We start from the raw sequence: 27,885 nt of genomic DNA on the forward strand, positions 1-27,885 counted from the left end.
CTTTTTTCTTCATTTCCTACTTGACATGAATTATCCTCAAAATTCAAAGAATGCCCTATATTTTCAAATTAAAGCTACAAAGCATAATCAAAACATATAAATAAATAAATTAATAAAGGTTACTTACAATTTCTGCATACATGCCAATAAATTCTGATGCAAGAAGAAAGTAGTCTGAGGCGTGATCCGAGGCTGACTTGCTTGCTTGGTCATAGTTTGCATTATTGTCCGAGAAATCTGAGGCCCTCGGAGAGTCCAGTGAATCTGATGATTGAGAAGGGAAAACGTTATCTAAACAATAGCAAGGTTTATACCATGCTAAGAAAAGACAATTATAAAATAAAAAAAAAAACAAAAAAACAGATAACCTGAAGATGGATCGATTTCAAATCCTAAAATGTCCAAAGGATTCTCCAGGATTGCTTGTGGTCCTCTCTGAATGTCTGTTGTGTCCTGCAAAGCTGCTTGATTGTCTTCGTTTTTATTGAAATGCCCTCCATCTTCCCCAGGGCCCACGTCCTGGCTGTGGGATTCACCTCCTTGGCCGATGAACAGCTCAGCGGCTTCCTGAGGAACTTCTGGAGTTTCGGTTTCTTCGGTCAATGGGACGGTTTCCACTGGGATTTCGACCTCTTCAGGCACGTTCTCTGCTGCACAACAACAAACTTAGGTAAGATAATGGTCTTTTTGAACCATATTTGTGAAGTTTAGTTTGTAGCACTGAGGCATTGGTGGTCTATAAGACTAATATTGAAAAATATCTAAAAATAAACCATGAAAGTGAGCAGCTGAAGATCTTCAGGTCATAGTAGGCTGATGAACTGATTAACTGTTATTCAAAGGAAAAAATTTGGGTTTTTTTTCATCCTGTCTAGTTTTTTTTCATTACACCCAGAGTCTTATGTTCAAATAAGTCTGTTAACACTTAAAATGAATCATTTAAAAGAAATATACCTTTTTTTTTTTAAACAGAATATTCATTTTTTATAAACCTACAAGGTGTAAATGTGCACGTTTACACATTTTGCACTGCTGTGCTCAAAATGAGTTACTCAATGGACTACCGAAGGTAAGGTTTTGAGTTTAAATCCAAAATCTATCAAGCTGCCACTTCTGGGCCCTCAAGCAAGGCCCGTAACCATTAACTGCTCATTTGGAGGGGAAAAAAGAAAATCTTCCATATGCCATAAATGTAAATGGTCTAAATTGACCTCCAAGGCTAAAACGTACCCATTTCCGAGCGAGACTGGTTCTCCTTCGCCAAAGGCACACTGTCACTGTATTTCCGATGTAGAGAAAAAGCCAACTCCTGAAAATCATCCAAAACAGCAGCTTCCTCATCGATCACGTCTTGGTCAAGCTGCTCTCCGAGTTCCAGCGCCTTTTGCTCCCGAGCGTCCAGCATTTTGTCGATCTCATCGAGTATGGCGTTTTCGGACACCTCGAGGACACTCGCCAGCATGTGCTCTAGGTCCTCGCTGTTCTGGGACAGAGACTGCTTCGCAGACTTCAGCTGATGATCCAAGTCGGTGAACATGGCTTCAATTCTGTAAAGGTTTTTAACGTTAAGGTGGCGCAAGATGCGATCGATCTCGTCGTCTTTGAAGTGATCTCTTAAAAGCGTCAGTCTCCGTATGCTGTCGCTGTACTCCGGCTCTTTACTGACAGCCGGATCGGCACTGGTTCTGTCAGACTTTCTATCGTTTCCATTATCAGCTGCCAGGTCTGAGACGCTCGATAATGTTGATTCGGTGCCGGTTTTTCCATCATGGCCAGTCTTCAGTTCTGACACGTTCTTAGCTGCCAGTTCTGGCGAGGTGTCACGTGGTTGTTTAGGTGAGGCTGATTCGTTTTCTTCTAAGTGAGATTCAAGGCTGGTGTTTTTAACAGGTTCTTCTTCATCAACGAGCTCGGTTTTCATGGATAAAACAGCGTTTTCATCTTCCAGCAGCTCCTCAGCAGGCTCATCCTCTTCCTCCTCCTCAACGCCAGGTTCTACAGACAGTTTTTCTGTTTTAAGTGCACCTTCGAATGTTTTGATAATCTCATTTTTAACTCTCTGTATTTGTTCATCAAGCTCAGGAGCATCAAGAGCACGTTCCTGGAAGCGAGCCTCAGATGTGTGGGATTTAATTTCACTGGGGTTTGGCTTTACAATAGTTTTTTCTGAAAAAGATTTGATGGGTTTGTCCAACACTGGCTTTATATCTTCTAACGGTGGTGTCGGAGGAACGGATTCAGATTCCACACCATCGATAAGGTTCTCATTCGGATCTAAAGACTTGATTCCTTTTAATTCTTTATTATGTTTTGAGACATCAGGGTTTTGTTTCTGTACATATAGACTGTCGTTCTTTACAGAGTCGTTAATAGATGGCTTTATTTCATCTGCTCCTTCACTTGTTTCTGAGTCATGAACCTCAATGGTCTGAATCTCATCTAGATCTTTTTCAGTTGTTTTAGTGCGAGTATCATGGTCTTCCTCCTCCTCCTCATCATCATCATCGTCAGGTAAATCAGTCCTCTCACCTCCGCTTACAATTTTAAAGACCGTGTCCCCGAAATTAGACCACATACTGTCATCCTTCGCTTCCTCATCTGAGACAGGAGGCTGTTTATCTTCTGACTCTGGAACATCGTCCTGAAAATAAAGTGGCTTCTCTTCGAAAGTAAGCAGCGAAGGCTTTTTCACACTTTCCTCTTCTATTTCAATTGGTTGCTCAGCTAAGCCATTGATCTGATCTTCATCATCGTCCTCATCATCCTGGGGTGTTACCTTCTGTGTGTTCTCATCATCTGAGGTAACAGCATCGAAAGTTTCACCTAAAGTGGTTTTTAACTGTGAGGAAGCTTCCACCGGTGTGGTATGGTCACTTTTCTTTTTGAAAACTTCATCCTCCTTAGCTGAAGGTTCATCTGGACTGGCTTTGTCTGTGGGTTTCTCCAGATGAGAATCAGCATCATATGAAGCTGTTGTTTCCACTGGCAGTTGATTTGTTTCAGATTCTCGCAAATCGCCGCCTTCGAAGTTCCTGCTGGTTTCTCCCGTCTCTCTGTCCTTAGCCGCCTCATCAACAAGAGCCATTTCTTCATTCTGTGATAGAACGTGTTTATCTTCTGATTCGGCCGCACCGGGAACATCGTCCTCAAGATAACGCGACTTCTCCTCGAAAGTAAGCAGCGAAGGCTTTTTCACACTTTCCTCTTCTACTTCAATTGGTTTCTCAGATAAGTCATTGTTCTGATCTTCATCATCGTCATCATCATCATCATCGGTTGTTACCTTCTGTGTTTTTTCATCATCTGAGGTAACAGCGTCAAACGTTTCGCCAAAAGTGGTTTTTAATATGGAGGGTGCTTCCACCGGTGTGGTACGGTAACTATTCTTCTGGAAAACTCCATCCTCCTTAGGCGAAGGTTCATCTGGAATGATTTTCTCAGAATCTTCATCAGCACCTTCACCTTCAGCAGAGTCACTTTCACCGTCTTTATCCTTTTCATATGAAGCTGTTGTTTCCGATGATGCGGTCATGGAATCTTGGAACTCACCGTCGTCATCTTCCGAGTCATCTCCGTGTTCAGCTTCACTTCCTGTATGCAGCGAGTCCAAGTTCACAACGTCCATGCCGTTTTCTTCCATCTCTCCATCCTGATCAGGATCCTCAATGTGAGATATTTCTTCCGTTTTATGGCTCGGTTCATCGGCTGCATTTAACGAGTTGCGTAGCAGCACATCAATGTTGTAGCTTTCAAATTTATCTCGCCCAGTGTCGAAGCACACAAAATCAGTTTCCTGGAAAACATTGGGAAGAAAAAAAAAAAAAAGCAGAAGAAATTTTGAAGTTCAAAAAGCTATTAATGAGCCATTTCATGCTATAATGATAGAAATAAATAAATAAAAGAAATAAATACACCTACCTCTGTAGGTACTTCTATTTCGTTTTCTGTATATATGTGATTAATGTTCAGAAAGTCCTTTGGGAAATAGCCAAAGCTGTTACCAACCTAAAAATAAATAAATAAATAAATTATTTACAGGTTAACTCAGATATCCAGGGCCATTTCTAGGTAAGGTTCTGTTACCTGTCCTCATCTTTTTTTTATAGTTAAAACTCATTTGACGTTTGTTCCTGCCTGCTAACGATACTAACTAAGGTGTGTAATAGATGCTACGGCTGTTTTATGATCACCTCTATAAGAACAAATAACTATGAATTATATTTCATTTTGTCCCTCCAGGATTTTGCGTTCGCAGAAATGAACACGAAACGAAGCAAAGGTCATGATATTCTAAGGAGCTTGCGATTTTACGAAACGACGCAGATTTTACAGAGATTTGCTCCTAGGTGTGACATCATCACAACACCTCTCGTAGAAAGCCATTACAGACGTGTCTCATTGGGAGAAGATTAAAAGAAGAATCCAGTGCTTATGATTTCACCATTTTTTGGCCTCGGCAATCCCAAAAAACCCCGAAGAGACCGACCATTCTGCTAAAACCCAGGCTAATAATCAGCATCCATTTGCACACGTTCTGTAAGAGAACATTGCAGGAGCATTGCCTCAGCTTTCATACTGAACTTTGGTTCGTGTCGACTGTCCTGACAACAAACGGTTTGGTAGACAAATGAACAAGTGATGAATGATTAACCGTCATACTCACACTTCCAGCCCAGATATCTGACCTCTGTCCTGAGAGTTTATAGTACACATATATAGTCTCTCCTGTTTTAAAGGACAGAAATCGGCAGTCTGGACCGGCGAAGTCCTTTGAGGCTTTCCCTCGACAAAGAAGCACTGAAGAAAGAAAGAAAGAAAACTTCTGCATGAAAATACACTTCTACAAACTCCACAGTAAGCTTTCGCCTTTAAGATTAAGCAGTTATATCGTTTTTAATCTACTTTCTTGTGATATATTTTACTGTCATTACAAATACATTTCAGTCTAGTGTTTTTGTGTTCTAAACATATTCAGTAATAAGGTTTTATTCAACAAAAATAAACATTTGTAAGCTTGTACAAGACGCTGAGCAGCCTTAATGTGGATGTTTAATATTAAATAAGTAGCTGGTTAACTGTTTACACTGATAAAACTACATAATAATGCCAGCAGTAGTTTAATATGTAATGTAGCTAGAGCAGAAGTCCATAATAAAGGCTTAGTTAGCTGTTGCTGCTAGCTAACTAGCTAAACTGTAAACACATTACGCTCGTGCTTGAGTTTCTGTAGACTATAAATATCTCGACCTAGGAAATTTTACACGCTTTAGCTGGAGCATTTCACGTGTTGTTCCATCACGTGTTGTTAAAGGGGTTAATGGTTAAAAAAGTTCACGCCACCCGTCAGGAACTGGTTAGCTTCTACATCTACTTACTGCTACATTCGTCATCGGCACATCGTTTAAAGTCAGAGAACCGCCGGTCTGCCGACACTTTGGAAAAACACACGCAGATAAATAGGATAAAAAGATTAAAATGTGATTTGAGTCCAGTCATTCTGCCTTGGGTGAAGCACAACTACTGCCTGACCGAGGGCAGAAAACACACACACACACACACACACAAGCCGGACACGTCAGCACATCCGCGGTCCTGCTGCAGCTCCGACGCTCAGGAGATCCAGGAGTCATGTTACACACACTCAAGGAGGAAAATTAAAGGGACAGGGTTCGAACCCGCTTTAGCAGACTCCCGAGGAGCACGACTATATATTTTTCAATGGTTAAAAATTTCAAAGTGAAGTTACTAGTTTAACCCTAATGAGAAGCCTGAGATGATGGTGGTGAGGAAAATCTCGATATGAGGAAGAAACCTTGAGAGGAACCAGGCTCAGAAGGGAACCTCATCCTCATTTGGGTGACACTGGACACTAAATAATGTTCTTTCTGCAACAGCAACAAAGAATTATCACATGTATGCTATGTTATGAGACGTAATGAAATACACATGGTAATTTATATACTGATGTTTAATGTTATGTTTGAGGATAATATTCATTGTGATGGAATTTAGTAATCCACCAACAACAGTAAGATTATATGAAACCTTTTATATTCTCATCCTATCACAAAATGCATGTACATTGACAGTCGTGCCATTCAAGAAGCAAAATTATATTATTGTGTAAGTTAAAAGGAAGAATTATGTAAAAGCAATTCATTAACATATGAAATGTATTGACCCCACATGTGACCAATGGAGGCAGGCTTCCGCCACTCTCCTGCACATGTCCAAGCCTTTACATGTTCTGGATTAATATTTTTTAAACATTTCCTGGGGTATTTAGAGAGGTAGTAGAACCATCCCCTTTTATTGCATTGTTTGGCGTGGCCCCGGAAAACGCCCTTCTCAACAAAAGAGAAATTAGCATGTTAGCCTTCGGTTCTCTTTTGGCTAGGAAACTGATGATGTTTAAATGGAAGGGCCCTGTTCCACCAACACATAGCCACTGGATAAGGGACGTCATGTGCCATCCTAAGTTGGAGAAAATTAGACATACATTCAGAGGGACATTTTATAATATCTGGCAGCCTTTCATAACTTTGAAGACAACTTGGCAATGTAAACTGGGAACTTGTAGTATATATGTTTACTTCATGCTTTTTATTTTTGTCTGATTATATATATATATATATATATATATATATATATATATATATATATTGTCTGTATGTCTGGTGTTTAGAGGATGGGGTTAGTTATTTGTGTTTTTCTGTTCTGTATAATGTGAAAACAAATAATAATAAAAAAAACTTGTAAAAATATAGCATGGTTTCAATGTTCCAGAAAGTTCTCATCATTATAGCAGCTCCTTCCTTGTAGGACTTGGTGGATTTGTCAATCTCGGACAGTTCTCTTAGTTTTTACAGTGTGGTGTTAATTTATTTTGCGGTCTCGGTTCTGCATGGGTTGAAATACTACACAGATTCATACACACCCACAAACACACCCACGGGCTGAGCGGAATGCTGTCAGGGGACATTGATTTGCTCAGCATTCAGCACTCACTTCATGATATAAAAATGGAGCATTGTTAATTATACACAGGAGGACGCTCTTTCATTATCTCACCCACTGCTTTCATAAAATAAACAGATAAACCATGCGCGATGCCACATGAAACTATACTGTCTGAATTGTGGTCAGCAAAGCAATATATTTATCTTGGCAGGTAAGTCAAGTTATTTTTCTAAATATCTGTGATTAATTGTAAGAAAGTCCTCTGATAAAGAGCTGAAGCTGTTAATAATCTAAAAAGAACCTGCTTATTAAAAATGGTAAAAGCAGTTGTAAAATAATATGCAGTTGTGTAGTTATATATCTGTTTGCAGGTCTCAGTTTAATGGTTTTAGATACACTATATTGCCGAAGGGTTTGGGACACCCCTCCAAATCATTGAATTTAGGTGTTGTTTTTCAGGGGTTGGACTCGGCCCCTTAGTTCCAGTGAAAGGAACTCTTAATGTTTCAGCTTCATACCAAGACATTTTGGACAATTTCATGCTCTGTGTGAACAGTTTGGGGATGACCTCTTCCTGTTCCAACATGACTGCACACCAGTGCACAAAGAAAGGTCCATAAAGACATGGATGAGCAAGTTTGGTGTGGAGGAACTTGACTGGCCTGCACAGAGTCCTGACCTCAACCCCATAGAACACCTTTAGGATGAATTAGAGCAGAGACTGTGAGCCAGACTTTCTCCTCCAACATCAGAGCCTGACCTCACAAATGTGCTTCTAGAGGAATGGTCAAAAATTCCCATAAACACACTCCTAAACCTTGTGGAAAGCCTTCCCAGAAGAGTTGAAGCTCCATATTACATTCATGTGCATGTAAAGGCAGACGTCCCAAAACTTTTGGCAATATAGTGTATGTAATATTTTACTGTGGAGTTCTTGTAACTTTTACTCATCAAGTGCATAAAGGGTTCGGGTAACTTTCTGCCAGGTCTCATTTCTGTTCTATATTGTTTTTACTGTGCACATAGGGGGTCCTTAACTCGTTTTCCCAGAGGACAAAGTGTGGTGGTTTGTTATCTTCAAAGTAAATGTTGATATCAAACCCATTTCTGCTCTCTGAGATGTTCCAAGTGCTTGTTCATCTAAAAGGCTGCTCAAATTTCGTCTTCAACCAGTAAAATTCTGTGTAAGGTTCTCCAACAGAGGGAAAAACACACATCTAAAACACACTGAAAGTCGACAGACTAATTTCAGATCAGACTCATGGCCATGACAAATGTCCCATAAATCCATTTCCTTCAGTGTACTGGTAAAAAGGGGTTACTTACAGAGAAGTGATATAGTGCTATAAATAACTTGTGCATGGTTTCGGGAGTAACACATGACAGACAACTGCAGCTTGGCTGCTGAGACATGTTCAGTCAGCTTTACATAACTCTGAAATCAACCTCCTTTTTCAATATGTGGTGATCAGAGTGTTTTGGATCAATTCCTGGTAACGAACTGAGAAAAAACGACTTATATGTACTTCCTCTTCATAAACCGTATGAAGGAAGAATACCATCAGCTACTAAACAAACAAAAATGAATCAGCATTAGTGTAGCAATCTCTGAAAGTGACCTTTTGAGAGTTAGTCTGGTGGATTCTCTGACAAAAGGGAGGTCTATAGCTTTTTTTGGAAAATTTCACCCATATGATTGTATAAAGAATGTGTAACTTGACTCTTGGATACATCTGGCCTAATATCAATCGTTTAATGAAGTTGTGTGTAAATGTTTGCATGTGCAAAATAAAACAAGATTTACAAACAGTTTCTGAAAAACTGATGCACTCATGTATAGATTAATGAAGGCCCTTCACCCATAAATGACCAGACTTGGACATTACAGCTGATTTGAATTTGTTCACACCAGAAAAAATCTCATGAAAGGTGAAGCGAAACATCATGAAAGGAGACTTCCACAGTTGAGAAACAACTGGAGAAATTTCTTTTTCACCCTTCTTTGTAAATTAGCTCTAGCATACCCTGTTGAATCCAGTGTTAGTTAATGCATCTTGAAGTTTATCAGATGTACAGTGTATTTTAATCAGTACATTTTTTGAAGCAACAGTTTCTGTAGTGTTACAGTTCAGCCACTACTGTGCACATAGAATCACTTTTTCTATGAAACTAATTACAGGAACATATTATTGATACAGAAGAATGGCCAGACTGGTTCAAGCTGACAGAAAAGTAGCTCATATCACTGTAGTAAACAGAAATGTATCTCAGAAAACGTAGCATGTGGAACCCGGAGGATCAGGTTCCACTCCTATGAGCCAAGGAGGCTACAGTGGGCACAGCTGCATGACTGGAAAAAGATTGGGGAAATATATGTAATATATTTACAATAAATAAAATGAGGAACAGTAACGGGATGCATGAATGGATGTTAGAAATATATCCCATATACAGCACTATATATCAATATCCTATAGCCAGCTATACGGCACCAGACTTGAATTTCTGGGTCTCCATCACTGAACACAACAACACTTGACTGTATACAGCTGTAGGGGCAGTGGTAGCTCAGGTGGTTAAGGTCGTTGACCGGAAGATCGAGGTCCGCTGCCAAGCTGCCACTGTTGGGCCCTTGAGCAAGGCCCCCAACCCACCCTGCTCCAGGGGTGCTGCATCATGGCTGACCCTGTGCTCTGACCACAACCCTCAAGGAGGGTAGTAATGTATATGTGACAAATAAAGACAACTTAACTTAGAAAGGACATAGTGTATAATATCACTGTCCATTGTCACCCAGATGTTCCCTTCTGAGCCTGGTTCCTCTCCAGATTTCTTCCTCATATTGTCTCAGGGAGTATTTTTCTAGCCACCATCGCCTCAGCCTTTCTTAGTAGAGATAAATATAAATTGAATATTTTATTTAACTTCATAATTATTATTTTGAATCTGTAAGTCTGCCATTTAATGTGTTAAATGTTCGCTGTACCAATAAAATTGAATTGAATTTCCACACATTACTGTATTCATAGAATTATAGCAATTGTATTTGATGTTTAAATCCTGTGGCTTACTTACACTGCTAGAAAATAAAATTTCCACCATATTTAATGGTGGTTTTAATTCATTTAATTATTTTTATGTTTTTTGTGGGGGTCACATAAAAATGCTTGTGAGCCATAATTATTGGTTAGTTCATTCATTAAAAACATATTTGATATAATTATCACTACTAAAGTAGCAAAATGTTGCTGACATCACCATCACAATCACCACCATCACCATCACCTCCGCCACCTCCACCATCACCTCCACCACCACCACCATCACCACCACCATCACCACCACCATCACCACCACCACCATCACCATCACCTCCACCATCACCTCCACCACCACCACCTCCACCATCACCTCCACCACCATCACAATCACCACCTCCACCACCATCACCTCCACCACCACATCCACCTCAACCATCACCTCCACCACCATCACCACCACCATCACCTCCACCACCACCATCACCTCCACCACCACATCCACCTCTACCATCACCTCCACCACCAACACCATCACCACCTCCATCACCACCACCACCACATCCACCTCTACCATCACCTCCACCTCCACCACCATCACCACCATCAACAACAACAACAAATACAAATATTACTATTACTAAGAACAATAATAATAAAAAAATAATAAATCATTTATAATTCCAAAAATATTTATGAATAATATTGTGCCCTGGGCTTGGATTCTTATTTTTAAGAATATACCATACACATGTGGTGGAACTGCTGGGAAGATCATGGAACTACAACAAAATCCACTTCCTTATTCTCAGATTTCCCTTCGTGACGTCATCAGTCACTCTCGCCAATGGGAGCGCGTTCGAGGCGGGCTAACATACGGGGACATACCGGTGGATCAGCGGGGAGAGCTGCACCCAATCAGGGCAGTGTCTGTGGGTGGGATCGGGATTGTGTAGTACTTCCATGTGTCCCCCTGCTCCAGGAGGCTCCAGGAGGAGGAGGTGCATGGTGCTGGAGATGAAGGACGAGCCTGAAAGCCTTCTCACTGAGGAGGGAGGGCGTCGCCTGAGCAGGGTAGCCTCGGTCACTCCAGTGGTTGGGAAGAGGAACTTTCCCGAGCAGCGTGAAAATACAGCTGCTGTAGTCAGCCAATCACAGGGCAGTGGGGAATCTTGTAGGGAATGTCGTTGGGCCTACGTGTTCTGAACCCCTCACAGCAACATTAGCACACGGTGCGATTGTCACTGTCTTAGTGGGATTTTTTTAATGCAATAATTCAGATCCTGCATTATTTTAAATCTACTTCTGCTCCTGGACCTCACCGAGAAGCTGGACAGAAAGAAACACCACCACCACCACCAGCACCAAGAGAAAAAACTTCAACTCTGATTATTTCTGGCAACAAAGATCCAGGTAACGATTTTATGTATCGTCTTCAGCTCATGTCGTGATCGTGATATTTAAGATCAATGCCACAGTGGAACTATTACAGCAAAAAAATAAAAGAAAAGGGAGAGAGATTGAAAGAGAGAGAGAGAGAGAGAGAGAGAGAGAGAACAGAGGAGTCGGCTGTGAAGCGCCTGCAGTGTTTGTAGTGAAAGTTTGTCGACTCCTGAAAGGTAAATAATCCGACTGGAAGAGAGCGATTTTTCCCCCTTCTTCTAGAGGAATCCTTGCTTCCAGAAATCCGCTGTGTAACCTACACTACACAACACAACACTACCCAACACAACACAACAACACAACACTACCCAACACAACATAACACAACACTACACAACACACCACTGCACGCGCGCGTTTTAGCTTTAATTAATTAGTTTAATTAACTTTCACGCCTTTTCAAGCTAACAGTCCAGTCCAGTTCAGAGTCTTTAAAGGTACAATCGGGAATATTAATAGTATTCCTACTTTTGCAAATCTTAAACAAATATGTAGAAACAATGATAAAAAAATAGTTTAAACCTTTGTCTCAGAACTAATCTATTTCCTACGTAAAAAAACAAAACAAAACAAAAACATTTTACAAACATGTCTTCCGGTCCGGATTGGATGGATGGATAGACGGATAGATAGATTCTTTCTTTCTTTCTCTCGCTCGCGCTCTCTCTCTCTCTCTCTCTCTCTCTCTCTCTCTCTCTCTCTCTCTCTCTCTCTCTCCATCCATCCATCCATCCATCCATTTATCCATCCACCCCAAAGGGAAATTTACAATTTGTAAATGGATTGGCATCCTATCGTCATCATTTTTAGCCACGCCCCCACACCCTTATTATTCAGTATTAAAGATTACAAGGAGAATTTTTATAGAGAGTGTTTCTAGAGCTGATTTCAAGCAACTAGATGTGAATGTGTCATTATGGTCCTTGCTATAGTTAATTCTAACCCACTAATCTTATTGGCTGAAAAGTTTTTTTCCTTTAACCACGCTGTTTTCTTTAACTGTGTGTATCTTTCCACCTGTAAAATTCCACTTCCTGGTTGGAAATATTTACCACAGCAGTGTTAGGGACACCATCAGTGGACACGGCAAAGGATACTTAAAATATGAAAGCTAATTTAACTGGAAACTGGAACGTACAAATCAATGTGAGCTAGCTAGCAAGCTAGGAAGTGAGTGTAGCTTCTTTCAGATCTATCTGACCCAAACATGAGACCGGACGTGAGTCTGACCAGAGGCTGTGTAGTTATAGAACTTTTTAACCGATGGAACAATAAGATAGAAAGCGATTCTGGGTAATTAAACTTTCAGAAATGTTTGAGGTGAAACAGACTTACTTCAGTTTGAGTCCTAAACATTAATAAAGCTCCCTAAAAACAATCCAAAGCAAAAAAAGAAGGTCCAAATATAACTAACAGCGTCCTGATGTGCTATCTGATATTGTGTCTTCAGCTTGATGCATGAGGCCCAGCATTTATAAGTCTGGTCTTGTGATTATTCTTCTCTTTGATATCATGATTCTTGATAAGAACATTAACATTTCATGCATTAAATTTCAAACAAATAACTAACCAGAATGTACTAATGTCTGGATAACTCTGTACTAGCACACTCCTACGTTAAACACACAAAGCTTGGCTTGTCTGGTGACGTAATCGTCTTTTAAGCAAATGCTACTAAATATTATGGCAGTGTACTGTAATTACGCGACTATTAAATCACACAAGGTGCATACATACATATCAGACCTAGACTACACATTTAGATACACATTTAGTTTAAGTGAGCATCATTGCTATAACTAGCTGCTGTGTCAGTGATTCTGTCCACAGTGGGCGTTTTACCATCTTAGACCAGACCTGAGCAACTGTTCTGTCTGTATTTATGTCCAATGTTAAATACGTTGAATATACATTTATTGATTGCTTTTATTTCATGTTAACAAACTCAAAACATTATCCACTCACAGAGATAGGGGAAAGAGGCAGGGCTTAAAGGAGGTGGCTGTTAATAATGAAGAACTCATAATGCAGACTCATATCCTGTTTTATAATCTCTCAAGAGTGCATAGTTTTTTTAGTGATGTTTGTGTTCCCTTTCCTGATTTTGGCCTCCACACTGGGGTCAGAAGCTCTTCAGTTCTCTGAGAGCTGCTAAATGGGTGGCATTTATTCCACTAGGATTTACAGCCACATACAAAAATAAGTGTTTATTTACCAAGGTAATTTCTATTCCTAGTCCTCTCAGGTGTGTGTGTGTGTGTGTGTGTGTGGATACATCTCTAATTCTAGAGTTCTAAACCATGACTAATGACAGAAGAATAATAGTTCAACTTTACACTCAGAGCAGACTGAATGAGGTTAAAGGTTGACTATGATGGAATATTGCAGATGTTCCTTTTTTTGTGTGTGTCTGTGTCTGTGTGTGTGTTACTTCCTGATCAGGATTACTGGCAGATCCAATGCAAACAGGATGATTACACACCCATAGTAAAGTAAAGTAAGTAAAGAAAATAGGAAAGAAGAAATGCAGCAGTTGATAGAGATTAGAAGAAAGAGAGAGCGGAAATGCTTAAAAAAATTGGAGAATCACCCAGTAAACAGAGTGTATTCAGTGTTGCGTATCTACTAGTCCAGTCCAGTACAGTCTGGAGTAATTGGGTTATTTCAGAAGAGAGAGAGAGAGGGAGAAAAAAAGTGCTTTGTTGGTTTAGTTTCAGCAGTACTTAGAGTTCTCTCATCATCTCTATAATTATAGTGTAATTAATGCCCTTCAGTACAGGTGTATGATTAAGGCTAAAAAGCTAAGATGTCTGCCTTGAAGCCTGACCACATCAGCAGAAAAAGTTCAGGTGCTCATGGCATTTCTTGTAATTTATGTTCAGCATGGTGCTTCTAGATGTCACGTGTCCTGCCATGCCGATTACGCTGCGGAAAACACTCCAATAACGTCTGTAAATACAGTCATTTATGCCTTTCATCACATCATCAAAGGTTTCTTTGAGGACTCAGTGTGTTGATCCAAGGTGCTGAGAAGTTTGTTCCAGGATGGATACTATACTGGTTCCTTGTAGACAAGTATCTCCTTGAAAAAAAAAATACTACATGACCCCTAACCTGAACCCTTTTTCCATCTTTAGAGGAAGTGATGCTTCCATCTCGACAGCCATAGAGCCTGCTTTCTCCAAGTTGAGTGAAACATATGAGGCGATCTTTTGTACACAGCCGTCTCCAAGTCATTCCAGTGGTCTGAGAGCTGGGCTCTGGTTGGACCATTCCAACAATCTCCTGTATCTGAAACTATTCCTTCATCATAAACCACCATAATTCCAAATGACCAATCATTAACCACCATGGTTCCTAATGACCATTTACTAACCGCCATGATTACCAATGACCAATCACTAACCACCATGGTTCTTCATGACCAATCCCTATCCACCATGGTTCCCCATGATCAGTCACTATCCACTATGGTTCCAAATGACCAATCAAGGCAGGGGACAGTCTGGGTGGGCCAAACCATCACAGAGATCTCACACATACACACTACAGAATTTTAAGATATCAGTCAGCCTTCAACACACGTCTTTGAACTAGTGAAGAAACTGGAGAACCCAGAGGAAGCCCTTGAAGCACGGGGAGAACATGCAAACTTGATATAGAATGACTTCCTGTATCTCAAATCCTTGATAAATCACTCAGCCCTGATTTTCTATATGTATGTAAATAATTTATGTCTTGTATTGATAATAGGAGCAAGATTTTCTGCAGTTTTCTCTTAAAACTCTAAACTGATGCATAAAACTTTCTTTTCAGGTGAATGGTGAATCCCCATGGCTCTGACGGAGGCTTCCAATGACCTTCTGCCACTCAATAATGGTGGAGTATCTCAAAGCACGAGTGCTGCTCCACCCAGTGCACCTGCCAGCTCTGTCACAGAGTCTACACCGGAGACTAATGAGAACACGGCGCAGAAAGCCAGAACAGTGACCAAAACGGATCCACTGACCCAAACCAGTGTCAAGCAGAAACACTCTGTCCAGCCGTCCTCGTCCTCATCCTCATCCTCCACGCCTCCATCCTCAGCATTTTTGTCACAGTTCAGTTCTCCACAACTGTTACCTGCATCTCTCTCTCATCATTCTAGAGCGTGTTGCCCTTTTCAAGAGCCTGAGTGCTGTAATGGGGTACAGCAAGACGGAAGCTTTTTCCAGGGGTCTTTGCACTCGAGAAGGGCTCTTCACTTGGGCCCCTGCTGTGTCCAGGGGGCCCCCAGTTTCTGCATGCAACACCAATGGCAGGAGCATTTTCAGAACCAGCCAAACATGACCACATTCAGGTAACGGACTTCTGGTTTTAATGTGTGAACAGATTTGTCTTTATTCTTCTCCTTTAAATGAGATAATGTCCACCTGCTCGTTTATGTAGTCTGCAAGCTGATTGCCTGAGTGTATAATTGAGCAGGTGTTCCTATTAAATTGGACAGTAGATGTGTGTGTGTGTGTGTATATATATATATATTATATATATATATATATATATATATAAAATGTGTAACATTTCTTCAGCCCATTTAATCACATCCAGCACAGTACATTTTAGTGAGTAGATATCTAACACATGTTCTGGTACCAGCATCGTGTTCAGCAGGAGTGTGTGTGTCTAACTGGAGCACTTTGTATGTAGTGAAATGATCACCCCCACTGCTGCACTCTTCATTATTCTCAGTAGTGATTTATAGAAACAGACGGAGCACCAGATATCAGACAGAACAGACTCAGACACGCTGGAGTCTGACCTTTCAGTGCTGTGAAGGTCATAAGAAGTATTTTATAATGACCGTGACCTTCAACTCCTTCAAAATCATGAACTCGTGTCTCTGGATAATACAGCTCTCTATTTCTCAGCTTAGTAAAATTCACATCTGTGTACAAAACACACACACACAACAAAATTCACATCTGTATTACAAAATTCACACACGTCTATAATAAAACACACACATCTGCAAATACACACACTGTCATGCCTCAGAGGTTCATCTGCAGATCTTCATGTCTGATTTTCCAGCATGGTATAAAAACATACATGCTAACATTTTACATGTTAATGACTAGCTCAGTATACTATATTGCTAAAAGGTTTTGGGACACCCCTCCAAATCATTGAATTCAGGGGTTGTGCTCGGCCCCTTGGGTCCAGTGAAAGGAACTCTTAATGCTTCAGCATACCCAGACATTTTGGACAATTTCATGCTCTTTGTGGGAACAGTTTGGGGATGACCCCTTCCTGTTCCAACATGACTGCACACCAGTACACAAAGCAAGCTCCATAAAGACATGGATGAGTGAGTTTGGTGTGGAGGAACCTGGCTGGCCTGCACAGAGTCCTGACCTCAACCCCATAGAACACCTTTGGGATGAATTAGAGTGGAGACTGTGAGTCAGGTCTTCTCGTCCAACATCAGTGTCTGACCAGACAAATGTGCTTCTAGAGGAATGGTCAAAAATTCCCATAGACACACTCCTAAACCTTGTGGAAAGCCTTCCCAGAAGAGTTGAAGCTGTTATAGCTACAACACCTGAATTCAGTGATGTGGAGTGGTGTCCCAAAACTTTTGGCAATATAGTGTACTCGGAGATAGCATTTGATGCGTCAGATAAAGTTGCAGTTCAGGTAAAAGCTCTTGGTGTGTGTGTTAGCGGCTAAATCAGGTACACGTTCACGGGCAGTACGAGGGTGAGAGAGATGGATTGGACACCCTGTTTAACCTTCTATCTGTATATTTGTATATCTCCTCATGCTCTGGTTCTGGTTTTGACCTTCTGCTCAAAGAATTTCACTACAGTCTTCGCTCAGAGTAAAATTATAGAACCTAAAAACCTACAACTGTGCCATTTATCAAGCACACACTTTATAAACTTGGCTAGAAGTGTGTGTGTGTGTGTGTGGGCGGGGGGTGGGGGTTACGGCAAATGATTTATAGTGAGCATCACCACCTAAAATGAGCAATTTACTAGTTATTAGATTTGCAGGTTCTTGTAGTTGAAGAACGAAACAGAGCTGTCTTGATTGGACGATTCTCTAGTGTGCATTTTTCCAGATTCCAAAACAATGTTCAGTGACCTGGCTCGGCTTATAGAGTTAAATACAGTTACTGCTGCCTTTAAAGTTGTAGATAATTTGATGTGTTGGTGAGCAGTTCCAGCAGGCATCTCAGGAGGTATCTCACTAACCCTTTTTTACATTTGAATTCCGTTTGCTGCCCAGTCACCATCCATTTGCCTTCACTGGGGGGGTCATTACTGATGGCCCTCAGACCTTCCTGTACTGAAACGATGCTGTGTTGTTCGTCAATTCAAACATCTGGACACACAACTAAAGATAAAAAAATGATGAATCATGTGTTTGCATAGGATTGGTCTGAGGAATCATTCAAGGAATAATTCAAGAAATCATTTAAGGAATCATTTAAGGAATCGTTTTGTACAAATAAATGGTCACTCTTTGATTTGTCTTTCTTGAACTGCTTTCAGTGTTTAAGCAATAATAATAATAATATATTTTATAATAGCATTAAATAGTTTATATTTAACAAATGACTGGAATGTGGAATTTATTAATGTACATCATTTTAATTATCTTATTAGTCATGTAGAAGACTGATTTTCTGTTAAATCCTTCCCACACACACACTTACACACACACTAAGTTTTAAAACTATCAGACAGGTCCATATGTCAAATGAACTGTTTACTATTTGAAAAAATGATTTATTGAACTCTGGAGTTGATCGAATTGTGTGTCACTACTTTATAACTATATAAATAAACTATTATAACTGTAACATTACCATATAACTACACTGAACAAAATTATAAACGCAACACTTTTGTTTTTGCCCCCATTTTTCATGAGCTGAACTCAAAGATCTAAGACTTTTTCTATGTACACAAAAGGCCAATTTCTCTCAAATATTGTTCACAAATCTGTCTAAATCTGTGTTAGTGAGCACTTCTCCTTTGCTGAGATAATCCATCCACCTCACAGGGGTGGCTTATCAAGATGCTGATTAGACAGCAGGATTATTGCACAGGTGTGCCTTAGACTGGCCACGATAAAAAGCCACTCTAAAATGTGCAGTTTTACTGTATTTGGGGGGGGGGTCCGAAAACTAGTCAGTATCTGGTGTGAACACCATTTGCCTCACACAGTGCAACACATCTCCTTCGCATAGAGTTGATCAGGTTGTTGATTGTGGCCTGTGGAATGTTGGTCCACTCCTCTTCAATGGCCGTGCGAAGTTGCTGGATATTGTCAGGAACTGGAACACACTGTTGTATACGCTGATCCAGAGCATCCCAAACATGCTCAATGGGTGACATGTCTGGTGAGTATGCTGGCCATGCAAGAACTGGGATGTTTTCAGCTTCCAAGAATTGTGTACTTGCAACACGGGGCCGTGCATTATCATGCTGCAACATGAGGTGATGGTCGTGGATGAATGGCACAACAATGGGCCTCAGGATCTCGTCACGTTATCTCTGTGCATTCAAAATGCCATCAATAAAATGCACCTGTGTTCGTTGTCCATAACATACGCCTGCCCATACCATAACCCCACCGCCACCATGGGCCACTCAATCCACAACGTTGACATCAGGGATTGACCAGGATTCATCCGTGAAGAGAACACCTCTCCAAAGTGCCAGACGCCATTGAATGTGAGCATTTGCCCACTCAAGTCGGTTACGAGGACGAACTGCAGTCAGGTCGAGACCTCGATGAGGACGACGAGCATGCAGATGAGCTTCCCTGAGATGGTTTCTGACAGTTTGTGCAGAAATTCTTTGGTTATGCAAACCAATTGTTGCAGCAGCCATCCGGGTGGCTGGTCTCAGACGATCTTGGAGGTGAAGATGCTGGATGTGGAGGTCCTGGGCTGGTGTGGTTACACGTGGTCTGTGGTTGTGAGGCCGGTTGCATGTACTGCCAAATTCTCTGAAACGCCTTTGGAGACGGCTTATGGTAGAGAAATGAACATTCAATTCACGGGCAACAGCTCTGGTGGACATTCCTGCAGTCATCATGCCAATTCCACACTCCCTCAAAACTTGCGACATCTGTGGCATTGTGCTGTGTGATAAAACTGCACATTTTAGAGTGGCCTTTTATTGTGGCCAGCCTAAGGCACACCTGTGCAATAATCATGCTGTCTAAACAGCATCCTGATAAGCCACACCTGTGAGGTGGATGAATTATCTCGGCAAAGGAGACGTGCTCATTAACACAGATTTAGACAGATTTGTGAACAATATTTGAGAGAAATTGGCCTTTTGTCTACATAGAAAAAGTCTTAGATCTTTGAGTTCAACTCATGAAAAATGGGGGCAAAAACAAGTGTTGCGTTTATAATTTTGTTCAGTGTATATAATGTAATTTTCCACTCCAAAAAACAACCAAAACTAATGTATTAGCGCTGAGCCTAATAAATATTCTAATTACACACTAATTATCTAATCTGTCCAATCTATTAGAAAGAGTGATTTCCTTTCATCTTTCTCACTCCTTTCTGACTTTCTGCTCACCCTGCTCTACTGCAGGAGTCACACAAGGTGTCAGTCATGGATCGGATACTCGTGCCTTCTGTTCACCATACACACATACACACACGCACACAGAGCCAGATCATTCGCAAATGCAGGCTTAGCTTTCACTGTAATCGTTTATTATGATTTATAAGTAATGTTTTAGATATAAATGTAATTTAAGGCGACAGAACCCTTTACATCTCTGCAGACTCTTAATCCTGATGGTCAGTTCAGAAAATTATTATCTGGTGATCAGCTACAGTACAAACCTCTCATCAGGAAGATGTCCAATCAGCACACAGATATTCTTTATAGTCCTGAGACATTTAAAACGGAACTGTATTTCACATTTATTCTGATTTTAATAAGAAGTTAGAGAGCTCAACCAAAAGCATCCTCTCATCTCTTACTAAAATCTGACTGATAATGACCCCTGGAGGTCTTTCTGGACAGGATGATGATTACCTTGATGAATAACATCTTATCTATCTATCTATCTATCTATCTATCTATCTATCTATCTATCTATCTATCTATCTATCTATCTATCTATCTATCTATCTATCTATCTATCTATCTATCTATCTATCTATCATAAACTCAAAGGCTCATTTAAGTATACTTAATAATTCAAAACTAAATCTTTTTAAATATACTTTTTTTCCCCCTTTCCTTTTCCTTTCGGAGCACTGTTTGCTCAGTGGTAGGTGGCTCACCTACCATGCGGAAGGCCCGGGTTCAATTCGCAGCGAGTGCCCAAACCCCAGCCACTGGATGCAGTGTCAGTCCCAAGCTTGGATAAAAATGGGAAGTTGCATCAGGAAGGGCAACGGGTGTAAAACCTGTGCCAAGTTGTTGTGCGGACCAGTTGGTCCGCTGTGGTGACCCCTCACGCATAGGGAGATGCCGAAAGATCAACAACATATTCAGTTCTTTTCGGAGCTAAATATCTTTCAGGATCGTTTTTCAGACTGGAAACAAGTTTCATTAATGCCATTGTTCAGTTTTAGCTTCAGGAAAGGACCAGGTCATGGTGATCAGAGAAGAGTAACGGAACTGATGGACTTTATTTGTCTTTAAACACATTGGACACTGGAGAAGTTTCCTAAAAATAGATCAAATATAATATAGTGCCAAAAATATGTGCACTCCTTGACCCACATGCCCCAGTTGATCTGATTCCAGCTGTTTCAATGCATGTTTCTCTTCTGGGAAGGTTTTCCAAGCTACAAGAGATCCTGCATTAGTGAGATCATACTTGGGATGTTGATGAGACTCCAGTTTATCCCAAAGCTGTTCAGTGGGGGTTGAGTCACCGGACACTACTTCTTCCACAGTCACAGTTCTTCCACTCCAACCTTCCTGAAGACATCATGGAGCTGCTTTAGTTTTAAAAACAGGTTTTAAGTCAGATAAATGTCTGTGGTGGGTTTGTTTCTTTTTCTAGCTTATCATTTTTATTGGCTGACTCAATCACTCAGCTCTGAGTTTGATCAGCTCAGGGGAAATAATTCATCATTCAACAGACCAGGGGATTCCTTGAATAGAATTAAATATTTGTTTTGGTTATCGCTTTATTGGGCAGAGGTTTACAGATAACAGCACTGTTTTCAGGAATGTTTGATATCGACTTCAGTTTTCCCAGCAGCATTTTAATAAAAAATAAAAAAGATTTCCTGCTATTAGTTGGCTCATTCTAGCATTGAGATTCGGCACATTTATAATTTCTCATACACTATATTGCCAAAAGTTTTCATTGAATTCAGGTGTTGTTTTTCAGGCTTTGGGTTCGGCCCCTTAGTTCCAGTGAAAATAAATCTTAATGCTTCGGCTTCATACCAAGACATTTTGGACAATTTCATGCTCTTGAGTCTGAACAGAGGTGGAGTGCTGAGCACTGGTCAGCGTGATCTAGCATAGGAAATGGTGTTGGGGTGGAACAGAGCTGGAGGAAGGAGAATTTCAAAGCCCAATTCTGTCAGTCCAAAATATTCTGATTAGTGTTTAGTGATGATACAGCGTGAAGATCTGAGCTTTAGTTCACCCAGTGCAGTAGTGATCTCAGTTATACTGGAGAGATCCACATGATCCAAGTATCTAAAGGCAAGCTGAGGGAACCTCAGGGAAGCTCATTTCCGAGAGTCATGATTAGATAAAGGACAGTAAGAGAAGAAAGTTAGGGAGATGTTTTTAAGTGTTCAAGGAGAGGAGCTTGATCATGATCAAGTGGTATCAAATGTTTCATGCTTTGGGTTGTTGATCGGAATGTTCAAGCCCCAGCACCGCCAAGCTGCCACTATTGGGCCCTCAACTGCTCCAGAGTGCTGTATCATGGCTGACCCTGCGCTCTGACCACAACCTCCAAGGATGGGATTTGCAAAGAAAGACTTTCACTGTGCAGAAATGTATATGTGACAATAATAAAGGCTACTTAATTTACTTGAGAGGATTATTGGTGCCCCTCTGCCCAACCTCCAAGATCTTTACACCTCCAGAGTGAGGAAAAGGGCTACTTTAGACCCCTCACACCCAGCCCACTTTCTCTTCAAACTGTCAGTGCTACAGGACACTGACCACCAGAACACATTTATACACAGAATCTGGACATTGTACACTTGAAAATAACAACATATCTGTACATTCATTTAAACAATTACATCTCTAGATTTCTACTTCTATATATAGCGCATTATTTAATTTATTTTCCAGCTCGACCCGCAGTGTTGGTCAGTATTATGCAATGATTAAGCAATGGTTGGGTCGTGATTACTTTTCTGAGCAGAATTTCAGTGAATTTTTATGTGACTTTTGTTATAATTAAATTTAAATTAAATTAATTTAATTTAATTAAATTAAAATTAATGTTGATGAGGTCAACATTACGTGCCGTTCTCTGATGCTCTGTAAAGTAAATAAAGATCAGTTTGATTTATTTTTTTTAACAGGGAAATTCTTCATTGTTTTAGCTTTTTAATGATCATATTTGACTAATAATTGAATTTTCACTCCTTCCAAGTAGAATGCATAACTTAAAGCAAGTAATAAAATCACTGTTATTGTTATTGTACTGAGTTCAGACTCTGTTATGTGTCTACACTGATGACCTTTGGGGTCATTTGTAAAGCTCAAGATCTTTATTATTTACATTAAAGGCAAGAGCTGTGGAATTTTATGACCATCCAGGGTCAGGCTTGGAATTTGAAACAGTTCTTCTGCTCTAAAAAGACGTCTTTTTTCCAATTTCTAAAATTCAGCATGTTAGATACAGTGTCGGAAATTATTCCTGTAGGAAATCCAAACCTGGTGATCTTCTCACAGAACCACAGATTAACTGGGTGTGTACTTGGAATGCTAGTTCTGTTTATAGCTATTTCTCTGAACACTAAAAAGATTCCAGGAGACAGGATTATCCTGGGTGTTTGGTTCAGTGGAAATAAGTCAAATCTATTCCTATGGGGTGATGGAAGCTCTGTGCTCACAACCCTTAACCTTCAGCCACTCAGTATTATAAATGATAAATCTGTCCGCCAAAATACCATTAACGTAAATATTAATTGAAGTAGCATTAATTGATTTTTGCTCAATTTGCTGTGCAAAAGTTGCTGTGACTAACATCTACATTTTAATGTCTTTCTTCTCCTGTAGCCCTGCAAGACCATTTCGATTCCCCAGAAGGTAAGATCTCATCTCTGTGCATCGAAACTTGTTTATTATTTATTACTGCTTCACAATGTGCTCCAATTAAATGTCAGCTTCTTTCCCTGATTGGTTGTAGCTTTGCTTGTCTTATTATTCATTAGATGTGAGTAAAAATCTGCCCCATGTCCATTTCATAGGACACTGAATGCTTCACTAGATTCAGGCCAATCCAAAGACAAAATCCTTCAATCGTCCATGGATGATTTTGTGAAATGTGAAGCAGTATATTTGCTCACTTAGCCTAAAAAATGGATGTAATCTTATTTCATTCGAAGCTGGAATTCAGTCTCAGAGTTATTTGTCTTTCTGCTGTAATGACCTACTGTAAACAAAGCCTCTTTTTCCACCTCCAGTTATGCGGAGCTCATTGCAGACTGGCCCGTGGTGGTCCTTGGTGTGTGTACTATACTCATTGTGGTATGCACTTTAGTAGGCGTCCTTGTTCCAGACTTGCCGGACTTCTCAGATCCGTTACTGGTTTGTATTTCTGTTATTTTTCAAGAGAAGTGATATCAGGAAATCTTTTATTCACTTCTTAGGAATGTTTTTTTTTTACTCATTAGGAAAGAAAACTGATGCTGGTAGAGGTTTAAATCAGACATTTCCACTGACCATGGGCTTCATATCAGACTTGACTTCAGTTTGTTAGACAAGCTGGAGGAATCCTGGCCTTGTGACTATAGGTTTCTCCTTCACAGCAGGAGGATCTGACCTGTTATTTCCTCAGCGGCTACTCGGGTGCTTGCTCATTTCCATGATATCTTTAGATTAGTCTGCTCTGACTTGCCCCTGGCTTTGTTTCAGCCATGTATGGTCAGATCTCTGCTGCTGATCCTGCATGTCTGATTGCTTCGTTTCCTCCAGTGGCTTCACATAGCTGCTTATGTCTGATTTAAAGCCCCTGGAAATGCACACAAATCTTTACCTGTATATTTCTCTTGTTGAATTAAATTCAGAGAAGTTTAACTATGAATGTTTGGCATTTTTATTCCTTAGCTCTATTCACTTGGGATTACTTTCACTGAGTGGCGTCTGTTATTAAATTACTGTAATTAATTATTGTATAATTATTTCTTCTCTGGGGGAAAAGCTTATGTCTTTAACACAAACGAGTTTCCTTCCATATGAATCCAGATGTTTGCATCACACATGGTCATACGCTATGTTGCCAAAAGTTTTGGGACACCCCTCAAAAATCATTGAATTCACATGTGTTCCTATCACTTCCATGACCCCAGGTGTATAAAATCCAGCACCTAGTCATGCAGACTGCTTCTACAAACGTGTGAAAGAATGTGTTGCTCTCAGGAGCTCAAGCGTACCATGATAGGTTTCCACCTGTGCAATAAATCCATTCGTGTATTTTCCTCACTACTAAATATTCCACACTCAACTGTTAGTGGTATTATAACAAAGTGGAAGCGACTGGGAACAACAGCAACTCAGAGACAAAGTGGTAGACCACGTAAAATCACAGAGCGGGGTCAGCACATGCTGAGGAGCACAGTGCTCAGAAATCACCAACTTTCTGCAGAGTCAATAGCTACTGACCTCCAAACTTCAGGCCTTCAGATTAGATCAAGAACAGTGTTTAGAGAGCTTCATGGAATGGGTTTTCATGGCTGAGCAGCTGCATCCAAGCCTTACATCATCAAGTGCAATGCAAAGCGTCGGATGCAGTGGTGTAAAGCACGCCGCCACTGGACTCTAGAGCAGATGAGACGTGTTCTCTGGAGTGACCAATCATGCTTCTCTGTCTGGCAATCCAATGGACAAGTCTGGGTTTGGCAGTTGCCAGGAGAACGGTACTTGCCAAGTGTAAAGTTTGGTGGAGGGAGGATTATGGTGTACGGTTGTTTTTCAGAGGTTTGGCTCGGCCGCTTAGTTCCAGTGAAAGGTACTCTTAATGCTTCAGCTTCATACCAAGACATTTTGGACAATTTCATGCTCTTTGTGGGAACAGTTTGGAGATGACCCCTTCCTGTTCCAACATGACTGCACACCAGTGCACAAAGCAAGGTCCATAAAGACATGGATGAGTGAGTTTGGTGTGGAGGAACTTGACTGGCCTGGGCAAAGAGGACAACTCCGTATTAAACCCAACCGATTAAGAATGTCATTAAAGTTCATGTGCATGTAAAGGCAGACGTCCCAAAACCTTTGGCAATATAGTGTATATTAAAACATGCATTTGAGGTTTGAATATATTGAACATTACTGGATTATTTATGATTAAACCACGTGCAAGATCTTTAGTTTCTTCATTCGGAAAGTGTGTAATATGACGAAAAATGCAAATCTGCCTGAAAAATAAGAAAGGTGTGTATACAGAACAGGGCTAAACATGACTGTACCTGGAAATGCTGGAATTATTAAAATTTAGCTTTCATTACAGAATGGTAAGAGACACACACTGCCTGATATACAACAAAAGGGAATATTAAAGCAAAAAATATACATAGGATGACCAGCACAGAGCACTGTATCAGATTGGAATGGACAATTGAATCAGTAGGAGCTGGGGAGAATTCATGAGTTGTCTATACACCTCTAGGAACACTGTATCATACCAAACCGCAGGTAGAGGCCGGTCAATATATGAATATGTGTCCATATACGATTAAAAGCATCAGTTGTAGAGTAAATAATACAGGTCAAGAGTTCCTGAGGAATAATCTCTCTAGTGCCAGCCTTTGATAGAGGAAGGCTTATTGCTGTTCCATGACATCAGGAGATTATTCCTGGCTGCAAAAGCTAACAAGATAAAAAGCCGTCATTTATATTTATTAGAGATAAGCTTACAGAGAAAACCGTGAAGAAGTGATAAAGGATCCAGAGTCTGTAGTACTTGGCAGGCACTCTGGGGTAGTGAAATTTTGGAATGGGAATGTTTGGAATTTGGTTCATAAGCAGAATTCACTTTTGAGATGTAGTATTGTGAGATGTTTTATAAACGTATACTGATGTAGCCCATTTTTTGTGTATCTTCATAGGGCTTTGAACCTAGGGGCACTACCATAGGTCAGAGGCTTGTGACCTGGAACAACATGGTGAAAAACACCGGCTACAAAGCTACCTTGGCGAACTATCCCTTTAAATACGCGGACGAGCAGGCCAAAAGGTAACAGTGTTCTTATGTCATTATATATATATATATATATATATATATATATATATATATATATATATATATATATATATATATATATATATATATATATATATATATATATATATATATATATATATATATATATATATATATACAATAAAATTTTCTTATAAAAATAATCCTGTCTGAATTACATGATCTTTACCATGCCACAGATATAAACAAGGAAATCTTTGCATTCTGGATAAAAAAGCAACACATCAGAACATGGAGGAACACAATTTGTTGTTCGATAAATACATTACGTTTATTATTAGCTAAATAGATAACAAAAGAAGTGTTGGGGATAAAATTGGGTAGTTTTTATTTAACAATAAATTGGCACAGGATAATTTATTAATAATATTAATAATTATTAATAATATAATTTATATTATAATAATACAATAAGATACATTAATAATAATAATAAATAATTTACTTAAATAATTTATTGTTATTCAGCTGTATTCAGATTACAGTAGGATGATCTTATATTTACATTGAGACATTTGTCTAAAGTTGCAGAATAATTAAACATAGAAGAGACATTTTTTCTTGTACCTATTATCAACCTACATGGCTGCAACTATAGCAGCAGTTCCTTTGAGCTATGTCCCTGACAGCTGTGCACATCTGGATCTGATAAACTTGGTCAGATTTTGAGTTACTAACAGGTTGTTGCGTAACTTTAACAGTGTGTATAAGGCTGTTGTCATGTTAGAAGGTGCCCTCATTGCTGACCAGTTTCCTAGTTCCTGCTGAAAAGCAGTCCACCACATGATTTTTCCACTACACAACGCCATGCTTTGCTTTTTTTTTCAATAGTTTCCTTCCTGGTTTTGCTCTTCCATGAGCATTATAGCGAGCGCTCAGGCTAGACAGCTTGATTGCATCTTCTTATCTGGTCACTGACTTTTGGTGGATGGAGTCAATGATGTCATTTTCTTTACTTTTTTAAAGAATAAATTTAATCACCTTGAAATGATCAATGTTTGGGATT

The 27,885-nt window shown here is 40.0% G+C and overlaps 2 protein-coding genes across 5 annotated transcripts in view; one reads left to right on the forward strand and one right to left on the reverse strand.

Moving 5' to 3' along the window:
* The window catches only part of mia3 (MIA SH3 domain ER export factor 3), a 21,496-nt gene extending 15,773 nt beyond the window's left edge, over positions 1 to 5,723 (reverse strand). Inside the window, exons 1-6 of one of the 3 annotated variants that reach the window (XM_058392396.1) lie at positions 5,376 to 5,723; positions 4,664 to 4,797; positions 3,919 to 4,005; positions 1,231 to 3,793; positions 369 to 647; positions 128 to 264 (exon numbers count right to left, since the gene is read on the reverse strand). In XM_058392396.1, coding sequence (XP_058248379.1) covers positions 128 to 264; positions 369 to 647; positions 1,231 to 3,793; positions 3,919 to 4,005; positions 4,664 to 4,797; positions 5,376 to 5,496 — 3,321 coding nt within the window. In that variant the 5' untranslated portion in view covers positions 5,497 to 5,723. Of the gene's footprint in view, positions 1 to 127; positions 265 to 368; positions 651 to 1,230; positions 3,794 to 3,918; positions 4,006 to 4,663; positions 4,798 to 5,375 lie in introns of all 3 variants that reach the window. The other 2 variants (XM_058392394.1, XM_058392397.1) reach the window with 2 other exon arrangements.
* The window catches only part of disp1 (dispatched homolog 1 (Drosophila)), a 31,594-nt gene continuing 8,447 nt past the window's right edge, over positions 4,739 to 27,885 (forward strand). Inside the window, exons 1-5 of one of the 2 annotated variants that reach the window (XM_058392399.1) lie at positions 4,739 to 4,854; positions 15,258 to 15,780; positions 23,678 to 23,707; positions 24,085 to 24,208; positions 26,725 to 26,852. In XM_058392399.1, the coding sequence (XP_058248382.1) occupies positions 15,275 to 15,780; positions 23,678 to 23,707; positions 24,085 to 24,208; positions 26,725 to 26,852 (788 nt within the window). In that variant the 5' untranslated portion in view covers positions 4,739 to 4,854; positions 15,258 to 15,274. Of the gene's footprint in view, positions 4,855 to 10,915; positions 11,412 to 15,257; positions 15,781 to 23,677; positions 23,708 to 24,084; positions 24,209 to 26,724; positions 26,853 to 27,885 lie in introns of those variants that run through there. The other variant, XM_058392398.1, reaches the window with a different exon arrangement.

The sequence above is a fragment of the Hemibagrus wyckioides genome, linkage group LG06 (assembly GCF_019097595.1).
Source record: "Hemibagrus wyckioides isolate EC202008001 linkage group LG06, SWU_Hwy_1.0, whole genome shotgun sequence".
Taxonomy (NCBI): Eukaryota; Metazoa; Chordata; class Actinopteri; order Siluriformes; family Bagridae; genus Hemibagrus; species Hemibagrus wyckioides.